Below are 15,407 nucleotides of genomic sequence, written 5' to 3' on the forward strand. Positions count from 1 at the left end.
TGCCTCGTGGGCAAAAACATTGATAATTGGTTGGCAGAACAAGACTGAGTAAAGACAACTCCACTGCCTGTAGTGAAACTGGCATCTGTGTTGTGGTGATCCGTCTACAGAAGTAGGCTCTCAAAGGAAGAATGACAATATCAAAACCTGTCATTTCTGTTGATCTCGGTGAGACAGGTTCTATTATCTGCAACCGTGAACTAGAACGGATGTTGACATTTGTTGATGGTTTCAATTGAATTGAGGAAATTGTGGCTTTCTAGACAGTCCTCTCATTTCAGTCCTAAAGATGGACAGCACTTGCAATCGCCTCCAGGAGGTGACTACTGAGTGATCTATTTCAAGCAAATCCATATTTAACAGAGTGATGTGCTTGACATCTCCCTATGGTAGAATGTCTATACAGACTTCACGTTGAAAGTCCTCACATTCATTGGATATTTCTGAATGGGGTGGCTCTAAGCAATGCGTTCCATATACACTGAGTGTACAAAGCATTAGGAACACCTTCCTAATATTGAGTTGAACCCCCTTTTGCCCTCAGAACAGACTCAATTCGTAAGGGAATGGACTCTACAAGGTGTCGAAAGCGTTCAACTATGATGCTGGCCCATATTGACTCCAGTGTTTCCCACAGTTGTGTCACACATTTGCAAAAGCATTCAACAATATTGCAGGGATGATTTACGATGAACTGGGAGAGACACCTCAATATAACGCAAAGAAAGCAAGTGGATGAGGTCCCGAATGGATCCAAACTGTCCAATAGGTGCGCGCGCAAACTGAATGAGGTTCGGAAGTCTTGAGGCAACCGGTACACACATACAGTGTAGCGTAGAGGAGATGCAACTTTAAAGTACCTTTTATTATGACAGCAACAAGTGGAGGCGGTGCGCTGGCGAGGTGAGTTATACCTACTGCGTTCATTCTATGTTCGGTCACTCTCCACTCATGTTCGGTCACTCTCCACTCGATACTGATTCGTTTGTTGGTTTGCATTTAACTTTACGTCGATGGAGCAACCGTATAGCCCTGACTGGACCATACTCTCATTCTGAAAACAAGTCGGGAGAAAAATACAGGGTAAGTAGTGCTATGGACAGTTGATTTATAAAAGGTCGATATTATTTATAAAAGGTGGATATTATTGAAGATTAGTATGTTTTGATATTTTTCTACGTCTTTTTAGGTCGTTCAAAAAGTACATTCCTATTACTTTTTAGACTACAGAAATCATCAATTGAGTTGGATGAATTAAGGGGAATTAAGCTCGCAAGTTAACGATTTCATTGTCCTGTGCATGTAACAATAACACCTGAACTTGAAATAAATGATACTACCTCCGGTTCTTCATCATCATCACCACCACCACCTTAATGATGACCATTAGACTATATTAACAGTGACACTAATAAAACAGACCCTCTACCATGCATGGGACGATCCATAAAGAAAAATAAGAACGTACTTTCTCCACCTGAATGACCTCTTGCATTCTGAAAGTGAGTCGCCTTGTTAAAACTGCTTATGTTTTTCTGCTTGCGGACCACTGGCAGCCTAATTGTACCTATGGAAGTACTGTATGTCACGAGAAGGATAAATCTAACATTTAGGTTTCTGTGGCGCCCTGGGTTACAGAGACAAAGCAGACCCTCTGTCCGCGGGTGATCATAGGCTATATACTGTTTGATGTTTTGGTTTCAGTCGGACATGTGGCTTAACTGTGGCTAAATGAAGCTGTGGTGTCTAGCTAATAATGTGGTGGTAGATCTGTGAGGGTTCATGGACTTCAAACAGGCAGACGGAGAGCCGGACATGTTGGCTGAATGCTATGGTTTCCCTTGAGCTTGTTGTGAGGTTATAAACCACCTTTGACATGAATGAATGCTGCGCAAACATTTGGAGAGTGCAAAAAGTCACTGTCTCTGGAATGTTGTCAGCAAATATTAATCAAATGAAAGGAAATGTTGAGTCACAGTTTCTGTTTGGTCTATGTAAAAGTGTTCAATAGAAAACAAATCACAGGGAAAAATTCCTCAATGATTTCAATGATTCTGGGAACGTTCGTCAAGAGTTTTACAGTAGGCTTGCTGCTGTGAATCTCCATGGTCCGGAATTGGGAGTAACCACCTGGAACTATCAGAGCAATTCTATTATTACTAGGGTAATGTATCTTTTCTATTTATACTGTCAGGGCAAAGGACTGGAGACTGGAGATACTCTCTTTGCGTTCAGCACTGTAAGAAATAGGAGAACAGGCGCACACCATGCAGTACAGTGTCAATCAAATTCAGAAAGACCACATTGTCGTGTAGTTATTTTTTAGCTTTGGAAAATTGGTGCTCAAATTGGATAAACAATGTTTCCCTTTAATGCATTATCAATACCTATTTTTAACAAATCAAAATATTTTTTTGTTTTGCAGAGTGTCATTGATGAAGGAATTTTTTTAAAGGATGCTTTTTCAATGTACTGTTTTTCAAGACCTTTGTGCATCAAGAAATCAATAGATATGATTTCTACCAGATGGAATTACTGAAGATATAAGCACTGGCTTGTCTCACTACTACATCTCAAACACTGGCTTGTCTCACTACTACATCTCAAACACTGGCTTGTCTCACAACTACAGCTCAAACACTGGCTTGTCTCACTACTACATCTCACTACTACATCTCAAACACTGGCTTGTCTCACTACTACATCTCAAACACTGGCTTCTCTCACTACTACATCTCAAACACTGGCTTGTCTCACTACTACATCTCAAACACTGGCTTCTCTCACTACTACATCTCAAACACTGGCTTGTCTCACTACTACATCTCAAACACTAACTTGTCTCACTACTACATCTCAAACACTGGCTTGTCTCACTACTACAGCTCAAACACTGGCTTCTCTCACTACTATATCTCAAACACTGGCTTGTCTCACTACTACATCTCAAACACTGGCTTGTCTCACTACTACAGCTCAAACACTGGCTTCTCTCACTACTACATCTCAAACACCGGCTTGTCTCACTACTACATCTCAAACACTGGCTTGTCTCACTACTACATCTCAAACACTGGCTTGTCTCACTACTACATCTCAAACACTGGCTTCTCTCACTACTACATCTCACTACTACATCTCAAACACTGGCTTGTTTCAATACTACATCTCAAACAGTGGCTTGTCTCACTACTACATCTCAAACACTGGCTTGTCTCACATCTCAAACACTGGCTTGTCTCACATCTCAAACACTGGCTTGTCTCACTACTACATCTCAAACACTACCTTGTCTCAATACTACATCTCAAACACTGGCTTGTCTCACTACTACAGCTCAAACACTGGCTTCTCTCACTACTACATCTCAAACACTGGCTTTTCTCACTACTACATCTCAAACACTGGCATCTCTCACTACTACATCTCACTACTACATCTCACTACTACATCTCAAACACTGGCTTCTCTCACTACTACATCTCAAACACTGGCTTGTTTCACTACTACATCTCAAACACTGGCTTGACTCACTACTACATCTCAAACACTGGCTTGTCTCACTACTACATCTCAAACACTGGCTTGTCTCACTACTACATCTCAAACACTGGCTTGTCTCACTACTACAGCTCAAACACTGGCTTCTCTCACTACTACATCTCAAACACTGACTTGTCTCACTACTACATCTCAAACACTGTCTTCTCTCACTACTACATCTCACTACTACATCTCAAACACTGGCTTCTCTCACTACTACATCTCAAACACTGGCTTCTCTCACTACTACATCTCAAACACTGGCTTGTCTCACTACTACATCTCAAACACTGGCTTGTCTCACTACTACATCTCAAACACTGGCTTGTCTCACTACTACAGCTCAAACACTGGCTTCTCTCACTACTACATCTCAAACACTGGCTTGTCTCACTACTACATCTCAAACACTGACTTGTCTCACTACTACATCTCAAACACTGGCTTGTCTCACTACTACATCTCAAACACTGGCTTGTCTCACTACTACAGCTCAAACACTAGCTTCTCTCACTACTACATCTCAAACACTGACTTGTCTCACTACTACATCTCAAACACTGTCTTCTCTCACTACTACATCTCACTACTATATCTCAAACACTGGCTTCTCTCACTACTACGTCTCAAACACTGGCTTCTCTCACTACTACATCTCAAACACTGGCTTGTCTCACTGCTACATCTCAAACACTGGCTTCTCTCACTACTACATCTCAAACACTGGCTTGTCTCACTACTACATCTCAAACACTGCCTTGTCTCACTACTACATCTCAAACACTGGCTTGTCTCACTACTACATCTCAAACACTGGCTTGTCTCACTACTACATCTCAAACACTGGCTTCTCTCACTACTACATCTCAAACACTGGCTTGTCTCACTACTACATCTCAAACACTGGCTTCTCTCACTACTACATCTCAAACACTGGCTTGTCTCACTACTACATCTCAAACACTGGCTTTCCTCACATCTCAAACACTGGCTTGTCTCACTACTACATCTCAAACACTGGCTTGTCTCACTACTACATCTCAAACACTGGCTTCTCTCACTACTACATCTCAAACACTGGCTTGTCTCACTACTACATCTCAAACACTGACTTGTCTCACTACTACATCTCAAACACTGTCTTCTCTCACTACTACATCTCACTACTACATCTCAAACACTGGCTTCTCTCACTACTACATCTCAAACACTGGCTTCTCTCACTACTACATCTCAAACACTGGCTTCTCTCACTACTACATCTCAAACACTGGCTTGTCTCACTACTACATCTCAAACACTGGCTTCTCTCACTACTACATCTCAAACACTGGCTTGTCTCACTACTACATCTCAAACACTGGCTTGTCTCACTATTACATCTCAAACACTGGCTTGTCTCACTACTACATCTCAAACACTGGCTTGTCTCACTACTACATCTCAAACACTGGCTTCTCTCACTACTACATCTCAAACACTGGCTTGTCTCACTACTACATCTCAAACACTGGCTTGTCTCACTACTACATCTCAAACACTGGCTTCTCTCACTACTACATCTCAAACACTGGCTTTCCTCACATCTCAAACACTGGCTTGTCTCACTACTACATCTCAAACACTGGCTTGTCTCACTACTACATCTCAAACACTGGCTTGTCTCACTACTACATCTCAAACACTGGCTTGTCTCACATCTCAAACACAGGCTTGTCTCACTACTACATCTCAAACAGTGGCTTCTTTCACTACTACATCTCAAACACTGGCTTGTCTCACATCTCAAACACTGGCTTGTCTCACAGCTCAAACACTGGCTTGCCTCACATCTCAAACACTGGCTTCTCTCACTACTACATCTCAAACACTGGCTTGTCTCACTACTACATCTCAAACACTGGCTTGTCTCACTACTACATCTCAAACACTGGCTTGTCTCACTACTACATCTCAAACACTGCCTTGTCTCACTACTACATCTCAAACACTGGCTTGTCTCACTACTACAGCTCAAACATGCTTTGTTATGTTCATCTACCCAGGACTTCACAGAGTTACAACAAAAACGATTTTCCACTAAATGGATCATTAAAGAAATAGCCATGGCCTGTTTCTCTCTTTTAATCTCTCTCTCTCTCTATTTCAGATTCCTTGCCTTCAGAGGACTGAGTGATAGGCTGTCCTGAAACTTGTGCTACAGTATGTCTGGATCGAAATGATATGCCCACTCCTTTCCTCTTCTGTCTAGTTGGAACCCATCTTTTGTATTCCTCCGGACTGTCTTTGGTCAAACTACAGTCACTTCACTGGACTCTAATGGATGGATATGGGGATGAAGATAGAGGGTTATTAATCTGGTACAGGATCAAATGATATATATATGAGTAGCTGCTGTGTACCATCAATAGTCATTGAAACCTGCTCTGGAACCGCAGGGATTGTCAGGTATTTTACCGGCTGAGCTAATGGGGCCTCCTCAGCCACGTTGGCAAGTCCTGTTCACTTCTTCTTTCTGTGTCTCCACTTCCCCCGTGAGGACGTTATGTCTCGTGGTGGCCCTCATGGTTGTCATGGCGACACCGTGCCCCAAGAGCTGTCACTGCTCGGAGAGGAATGGCGTGGTGGTGCAGTGCGTCTCCCGGAGCCTTGACCAGATCCCTCCGGACCTACCGGAAGACACCGTCACCCTCCTGCTCTCGTCCAACCGGATCAGCCACATCCCGAACCAGGCCTTCAAGGACCTCCGCCGCCTCAAGGAGCTGGACCTGTCGCATAACCACATCGAGAGTATCGACGCAGGGGCCTTCCTGGGGGTCTCCGAGGGACTCCGCTCCCTGGACCTCTCCAACAACCAGCTCCGCAGCGTCCCCAAGGAGGCCTTCACCAAGCTGAGTGCCCGTATAAGACTCTCCAACAACCCCTGGCACTGCGAGTGTTCCCTCCAGGAGGTACTGAGGGAGCTGAGGCTGGACCCTGAGACGGTCAACGAGGTGAGCTGCCACACCTCTGTCCAGGACGAGTACGCCGGCCGGCCCGTCATTCAGGTCCTGGACTCTGGCATCAACTTCTGTAACTTCCACCACAAGACCACAGACGTGGCCATGTTCGTGACCATGTTCTGTTGGTTCGCCATGGTGATCGCCTACGTCATCTACTACGTCAGGCACAACCAGGAGGACGCGAGGAGACACATGGAGTACCTCAAGTCTCTACCCAGATCCTCCCAGATCAGCAAGGACTTTGACACAGCCAGCACTGTGCTCTAGCAGTGCTCTATGTGTGGTGGCAGTGACAGTGGTGGGGGTTCTTACATGTCCATGGGATAGTAAACACAGTGGCAAACTTGCAAGGTGTATGTAACTATTTTGAATGTGAAGACGGGCCTCTGGACGAGCCACTGGACTGCACCTGCCCGTCTGCACGTGCCTGACCGGCTCGCAGTGGGCCTCGGGTTCGTCAGTGCAATCAACCTTTTTGTGTCGACTGTTTATGAAGTCATGGGGTCAATACCTTTTGAGATTTCTGACTCAATTCCAACCTACTTTTTTGTCGATTGTTGTCATTTTTATTTTACAGTATTTACTTTTTATTGGGAAGAAACATGACCTCTACTTCTCATCGTCATATGTTTTCCCAACAGTAGGATTTAATGAGAAATATATTGTATAAGTCTCTGAGAGTGTCTCCATATGGATTTGGTTGTTGTGTGATTGGTTGTAGTGCTATACAGTACTATTGATCTAGTCATTGTGATTGGCTGTTACACTGGACTGAATGTTCATCTTGTGTCTTCAAGTGCCTAGAAACAGTAAACAGTAACTCAACCAAGGCACTGTGAAAGCAAATGTTGAACTACAAAATCCCTTTAAAGCTAGAATCCTTACCCACTGGGCACAGATGTAATTTCAATGTCTAGTTTTGATCTAATTTTGGTTGAGTTGTCAGCTAACGTCAATTGGATGTGAAATCAACAAAACATTTCACCATGTCATTGGGTTTGGGTTAAAAGTTGGGTGAAAAAAATACGACATTCCCTTACGCTGATGACTTTTTTCAAATCTAATCCGTTTCCCACATTGATTCAACATCATCACATAGATTTTGGATTTTAAAGGACGGTGGAAACAACGTTGATTCAATCCATTTTTGCCCAGTGGGAGTTGTTAGATCCATTCTTTAACTTATAAATGAATGATACATACCCATTGCTTCTTAAAGAATATAATGTATAAATGCCTCGTGAGCTTAGTTCAACTGTCGTACCCAATCAGAACCCCAGATATGTGCTTTTTTTGCTTCAATGTTTGCAAACAAGGTAAATGTAAACAAATACTGTCTGGCTTTAAAACATGGTTAAAACGGTAATTTGTTTGATTATGTCCATAGCTATGTCTATGCATTTGACAGTGGTTACATTTCTTCAGGATTTTCACTAAACAGAGGGGCACCACTTTGTTATTGATTTAGCTGAAGATTCTAGCTTTAATATGTCATGTTAAATATTTTAGATGTTGTGAAGGGTGTTATGAATCATTTACCATTACTCATTTTGGCAATCAATGTGATGCCACTTTCAGGACATAACTCTTTAAATACTCATATCGGATTTAGTTCCCAAACTGTCAAACACCCTTCTACAGACTTTGATCGATGCTGATGTTGCGTCAGAAAGTCTATGATGACCAACAGTTGGAAGTAGTCTATACTTCCTCAGTAGTGTATGTGTTCTGTATTGTTTTGTCTCTATTGGTTTGTATGTTTTGTCCCTTTCATAGTATGGGGTGTAGTTTATGTTTTAGACATTCTATTGTTTTATTGAGACTTGTGTTGAAACGGAGAAACGTTGACCATGAAATCTGTCTTTGTCTGTCGTTTAGCCCCAGGGATATGTCTTGATCTTGTTGCGCTCGTCTCTGTTTCTAATTATTCTTAGCAAAATGGTTGTGAATCAACCGTTGTCGTTTTTATATCTGAAATAAAACGGTCTCTAACTACTAGTAATCCTGTTTTGTTTCCGTCAGAAACAGAAAGGTAGTCGTTTATGAATACCTTGACTTTTTATTTTGCATATGGAAGAGAATTCCTACACCTCCTTTTTATGACTGAATTCATGATGAGGTTGTCCAATCTTCTTTCTCTCTTTCCGAGGACATGGTTGAGTGCACTTTAGTGTGGTGTGTGGTTTCTATCGGTCTCATCTCTCTCTCTCTCTTCTCTGTCTCTCTCATCTCATATGTACTGTGTCTGATTGAGCTCTTACGCTTGTATTATATTCATCTCTGCAACTGCAGTTTGTGCTGCTACTTTGCCTTCTCCCATTTCAGAGAAATCGTGTTATTATTCATAAGGTCTGTACCCCAAATGGCACCCTATACCCTATATAGTGCACTACTTTTGACCAGAGCCATAGGTCACTGTATAGGGGATAGGGTGCCATTTTGGAGGCTGTGAAGGTATTCTAGTCTGGTTTTAAAAATTAGATGTGGTGGAATGCCTCAAAAGGAAATCTCACTACTCTGACCCTATCTGACCTGCAGAGGCTAAACTAAAATCTGAAGTATGGCTTTATAATGATATTTGGAATGGAATACACCCCCCCCCCCCCCCCCCCCATTTATTATAGGAGCAAGACATGGAACAAAGAATGACTCAAACCCAAAATAGGTTAACCCTCTCACTGATGCGATCCAAATCTGGACTAAATCTCACCCAACAAGTGTTGTTTATTGGTTTTACCCCAACAGTATATACAGGTCAAATGTATATCTGGTATAATCATAATAGTATAATTAAATTCACTAGTGTACAAGACGTATGTTGAGGCATCGCTATTTATTGATCAATGATGTGCCATTTCACCAACATTCACTGATGTGATCTAAGTTATATTATAAACTGGGTGGTTCACGTCCTGAATGCTGACTGGCTGACAGCCATGGTATATCCGCATTGCGTCATGCCTAAGAACAGCCCTTCGCCGTGGTATATTGGCCATATACCACACACCCTTATTGCTTAACTATAAATCTTGAGAGGATTCTCACCATCATATTGTATAACCTATTAGTTGTAGCCCAACAGTACAGAAACTTCAAACTGAGTTATGTATATCTTGTTTACTATTATCACTAAACGCACTAGAGAATACACAAAACATTCACAGCAAATCCTGTATGTTGAGGGACAATAATTTATTGATCAACGACGTGACATTTTACCAACGTGATTGCTCTTGTCCCATCTTTGACATTCTATGTATATCTGTAAATCTCAGTTGGATTTTTATGTGAGAGATTCGACTGCAGACTCTGTTTCCCTGAATGAGAATAACGTTACCTACTAAGAAAATACATACGGTTTATTGAGTCATAAATGTGGAATTGGAGTGCATGTGCAGTAGGAAGCCTCTGCAGTGCATCCCAAATGGGACCCTATTTCCTACATAGTGCACTACTTTTGACCAGAGCCCTATGGCTCATTAGTTTATCATGCCAAACTCAGTGGCCTGGTGTCTGGCGTAAATGACTCTGGCCAAAGCAATATAGACGTTTGTATTAATCATTTGGGGCATTTTAATCAATATTTGGTTTACATTTGATAATGTGGGATTTTAGCTAGATTTACACACACATTCTATGACTCAATGCAGAGTAACTTAACTTATATTACTTATAAGATTCAAATAAGAACTTTAAGGGCAATCAATCCATTCTTTCTGCATATGAAAGAAGTGAAAGTGCATACTTAAATTCTAGTCCTTATGGTAATTGTGACATTTCTTGAAATTGCAACTATTGTCTATGATGATAGCCCAATGGGAAATTATACCATTTGTCCATCTCCAAATCTAAAGGTTATTTTCTGAGGTCATTTTCCAAAATAGCTTTTCCAATGACACAATCAGAACTTAATAAAGGATCTTCTGTCTGCATATCACATTAGACCAGACAATTAGAATAGCTAGAGTGTTCTGAGCTGTCCTAATAGCTGCTTCAATTTGTCTCCTCAGCTTTCTCTGTATTTTCCACTCTTCCCCCTTGATCTCAGAGCCAAGTAGTTTAAGAATGATAGGCCTATAGTGTGTGTATAAGTAGGGTGCTATATAGTAGCACCATGTGTAGGTTATAATGCAGTTTCTGGAGGACGACACAGCTAATCCACAACAGGAACGGCCATATATGGGCATTGTCTTCCATATTGAAATGCAGCTTTAGAGCAGGAATTCCATGTATGGGCACATACTTTCATATTGGACCGTGGTTTTGAGCAGGAACTCCATACATGGGCACCGACACCCATATTGGACCGTTGCCTATTAGCAAAGAACTCCATATATGGACATAGAGCTGTGACCATGCCAATTCGCACACCTGCATCCAATCTCAGTCACCTGAATCGCATTGCTTAATCAATCACCCTCATAGTATTTAAACATAATCCATCGGCATTCCTTTGTACATCTGCCTAACAAATACTCTGTGCTGCAAGGCCCTCGGGCAGCAACTGTAAGACATGGACTGGTTTGCCTTGGGAGGAATTTTCTGACACAGCTGTCCCAGAAACAATAAGGTTTGTCTGCTAGACAAGTGACTCTTCCTGCAGCCCTTTCCTCGGCCCCTACACCTGCTTGGGGCAGATCTCCAGTCATCCTCAGACTGCTCCACCTAATGACTTGTCACAGAGTGAAAATTAAAGTAATGTTTGAAATGCGTTCTCCACAATCCCTCTCCATGGTGTGCCTACACAGTACACCCCCTGCCTCCTCATGGCGCCGCTCCCTGACCTACCTCCATGGCGATCCACCACACCGCTCCTTCCCTGCAGTCCATCTTGCCTTCTGGCAGTTCCCTGCTCCTCCAGATGAGCAATTCTGGCAGCCATGACCTGTACCCTTTGTCTGCCTGGATCATTTTGGGGGCAACCAGTTAACTTTTTAAGCCTTTGTCAGAGTCTTAAAACTCATTCCACCAACACGGTAATCCATTGAAAGATGCACCAAACTGGGGGACATGAACCCACAGATACGAAGACAACCTCAGCGCAAGATGATGCTAAAGATGATGAGAGTTAGCCCCAGAGGATAACCTGACAAAAGACTGGATATTCACTGGCTCCTCGATCAACTACCAGAAGAACTACCATACCTCCCTCTCCACATCAACCTTCCCTGCACTGGCCAGTCCAGCATAACCTTGGACCAGGGCCTTTCCCTGCACTGGCCAGTCCATCACAACCTTGTACCAGGGCCTTTCCCTGCACTGGCCAGTCCAGCACAACCTTGTACCAGGGCCTTTCCCTGCACTGGCCAGTCCATCACAACCTTGTACCAGGGCCTTTCCCTGCACTGGCCAGTCCATCACAACCTTGTACCAGGGCCTTTCCCTGCACTGGCCAGTCCATCACAACCTTGTACCAGGGCCTTTCCCTGCACTGGCCAGTCCAGCACAACCTTGTACCAGGGCATTTCCCTGCACTGGCCAGTCCAGCACAACCTTGGACCAGGGCCTTTCCCTGCACTGGCCAGTGCAGCACAACCTTGGATCAGGGCCTTTCCCTGCACTGGCCAGTCCATCACAACCTTGTACCAGGGCCTTTCCCTGCACTGGCCAGTCCAGCACAACCTTGGACCAGGGCCTTTCCCTGCACTGGCCAGTGCAGCACAACATTGGTCCATGTCCAAATCAACGTTTATTTGTCACGTGTGCCTAATACAACAGGTGTAGACTTTCAGTGAAATGCTTACTTACAGGCTCTAACCAATAGTGCGGAGAAAAAAAAAGTGTGTGTGTAGGTAAGTAAAGAAATAAAACAACAGTAAAAAGACATTTGAAAATAAGAGTAGCAAGGCTATATACAGACACCGGTTAGTCAGGATTATTGAGGTAGTATGTACATGTGGATATGGTTAAAGTGACTATGCATATAAGATAAAGAGAGAGTAGCAGCAGCGTAAAAGAGGGGTTGGGGGGGGAACACAATGCAAATAGTCCGGGTAACCATTTGGTTACCTGTTCAGGAGTCTTATGACTTGGGGGTAAAAACTGTTGAGAAGCCTTTTTGTCCTAGACTTGGCACTCTGGTACCGCTTGCCATGTAGTAGTAGAGAGAACAGCCTATGGCTGGGGTCTTTGACAATTTTCAGGGCCTTCCTCTGATACCACCTGGTGTAGAGGTCCTGGATGGCAGGCAGCTTTTCCCCAGTGGTGTACTGGGCCATACGCACTACCCTCTGAATTTTCTTGCGGTTGGAGGCCGAGCAATTGCCGTACCAGGCAGTGATGCAACCGGTCAGGATGCTCTCGATGTTGCAGCTGTAGAACCTTTCGAGGATCTCAGGACCCATGCCAAATCTTTTTAGTTTCCTGAGGGGGAATAGGCTTTGTCGTGCCCTCTTCACGACTGTCTTGGTGTGTTTGGACCATTCTAGTTTGTTGTTGATGTGGACACCAAGGAATTTGCAGCTCTCAACCTGCTCCACTACAGCCCGTCGATGAGAATGGAGACGTGCTCGGTTCTCCTTTTCTTGTAGTCCACAATCATCTCCTTAGTCTTGGTTACGTTGAGGGATAGGTTGTTATTTTGGCACCACCCGGCTAGGTCTCTGACCTTCTCCCTATAGGCTGTCTCGTCATTGTCGGTGATCAGGTCTACCTGTTCTTGGGTACAGGGACTGTGGTGGTCTGCTTGAAGCATGTTGGTATTACAGACTCAATCAGGGACATGTTGAAAATGTCAGTGAAGACACCTGCCAGTTGGTCAGCACATGCCCGGAGCACACGTCCTGGTAATCCATCTGGCAACGCAGCCTTGTGAATGTTGACTTGTTTAATGGTCTTACCCACGTTGGCTACAGAGAGCGTGATCACACAGTCGTCCGGAACAGCTGATGCAGCTCTCATGCATGCCTCAGTGTTGCTTGCCTTGAAGCGATCTTAGAAGTGATTTAGCTTGTCTGGTAGGCTTGTGTCACTGGGCAGCTCGCGGCTGTGCTTCCCTTTGTAGTCTGTAATAGAGTTTGCAAGCCCTGCCACATCCGACAAGCATTAGAGCCGGTGTAGTATGATTCAATCTTAGCCCTGTATTGACACTTTGCCTGTTTGATGGTTCGTCGCAGGGCATAGCGGGATTTCTTGTAAGCTTCCGGGTTAGAGTCCCGCACCTTGAAAGCAGCAGCTCTACCCTTTAGCTTAGTGTGAATGTTGCCTGTAATCCATGGCTTCTGGTTGGGGTATGTACGTACAGTCACTGTGGGAACGATGCCCTCAATGTACTCATTGATAAAGCCAGTGACTGATGTGGTGTATTCCTCAATGTCATCGGAAGAATCCCGGAACATGTTCCAGTCTGTGATAGCAAAACAGTCCTGTAGTTTAGCATCTGCTTCATCTGACCATTTTTTTATAGACCGAGTCACTGGAGGATAGAGTTCTGGTCGGATTTACCAAATGGAAGGCGAGGGAGAGCTCTATACGCATCTCTGTGTGTGGAGTGCAGGTGATCTAGATTTTTTTCCCCTCTGGTTGCACATTGTTGATAGAGATTTGGTAGAACTGATTTAAGCTTCCCTGCATTTAAATCTCCGGCCACTAGGAGCGCCGCCTCAGGAAGAGTGGTTTCCTGTTTCCTTATTTCCTACAGCTGGCTGAGTGCGGTCTTAGTGCCGGCATCTGTCTGTGGTGGTAAATAAACAGCGACAAAAAGTATAACTGAGAACTCTCTAGGCAAGTAGTGTGGCCTGCAGTTTATCACAATATACTCTACTTCAGGCGAGCAAAATCTAGAGACTTCCTTAGATTTCGTGCACCAGCTGTTGTTTACAAATATGCACAGACCGCCTCCCCTCGTCTTACCGGAGTGTGCTGTTCTATCCTGTCGGTGCAGCGTATATCCCGCTAGCTGAATATCCATGTCGTCATTCAGCCACGATTCCATGAAACATAGGATATTACAGTTTTGATGTCCTGTTGGTAGGATATTCGTGATCGTACCTCATCTAGTTTATTGTCCAATGATTGCACGTTGGCGAGTAATATTGACGGTAAGGGCAGCTTTCCTATTTGCCTTCTGTGGGTCCGGACGAGGCATCCGGCCCTTCTTCCTCTGTGTCACTTCCTTTTATGAATAATTGGGATGTCTGCCCTGTGGGGTGTTTGGAGAATATCGTGTTAGGCCTGCTTGCTGCTGTTGTTGTTGAAAATTAAAAAAATCAACAACTGGGGGTTGACCCTACCATGGAGGGGGTACAGCGCAACCTTGGTCCAGGACTGGGGGTTGGGGCTTCCTTTCTCTAACTTCTTGCCCCTTCCACTCTTTTCAGGTCCTCATCTGACATTCGATGTGCTTCACTCTAGTGCATGTCTGCAAGCAAAACTTCAACCAGGTCGAGTGGATGACTCGGCTCCTTCACCAAAGTGCAACTTGGCCAGTCCATCTTGGTGCCCTACTGGAGCTCTGGCACCTTGCCTGGACCAGACCCTGCATCTCCTGAAATTCCTCCCTGCACTCCACACCTCTGGTGGCTTGACTCACTACACTGAGACGGACAGAGCCTCCAGCTCCACCAGGCAGCCATCACACGGCCTTCCTCAGACGCGCTTCGCCCATCTTCGCTCTAGCAGTTGGGACCATGCTCCCACGCAGTGACTCAACTCGAACCCGAAAGTGGTGACTTGGACTAGTGGCGACTTGTCAAAGTCTCTCTCTTGCATAATTTAACAGCAAATGTTAACTAGCTATTGCATTACCAAGCTAGCCTTGTAGCTTAAATTATTAGACCACAGCTTTAGCGCTACCAAAGGACATGGGCTTGCGGTCTAGTGACTTGATTACATCACTGCTCCCACGCCATCCCCACAGCCATT

General features: G+C 44.2%; 1 protein-coding gene across 1 annotated transcript; it reads left to right on the forward strand.

The window, feature by feature from the left end:
• Nucleotides 1–991: 991 nt before the first annotated feature.
• LOC139414087 (leucine-rich repeat-containing protein 3-like) lies at nt 992–7,733 on the forward strand. Its single transcript, XM_071161970.1, has 2 exons — nt 992–1,083; nt 5,693–7,733. Exon 2 carries the CDS (start codon nt 6,012–6,014, stop codon nt 6,810–6,812), a length of 801 nt encoding a protein of 266 aa, XP_071018071.1. The 5' UTR covers nt 992–1,083; nt 5,693–6,011; the 3' UTR covers nt 6,813–7,733.
• Nucleotides 7,734–15,407: the final 7,674 nt, after the last annotated feature.

The sequence above is a fragment of the Oncorhynchus clarkii genome, chromosome 7 (assembly GCF_045791955.1).
Source record: "Oncorhynchus clarkii lewisi isolate Uvic-CL-2024 chromosome 7, UVic_Ocla_1.0, whole genome shotgun sequence".
Taxonomy (NCBI): domain Eukaryota; kingdom Metazoa; phylum Chordata; class Actinopteri; order Salmoniformes; family Salmonidae; genus Oncorhynchus; species Oncorhynchus clarkii.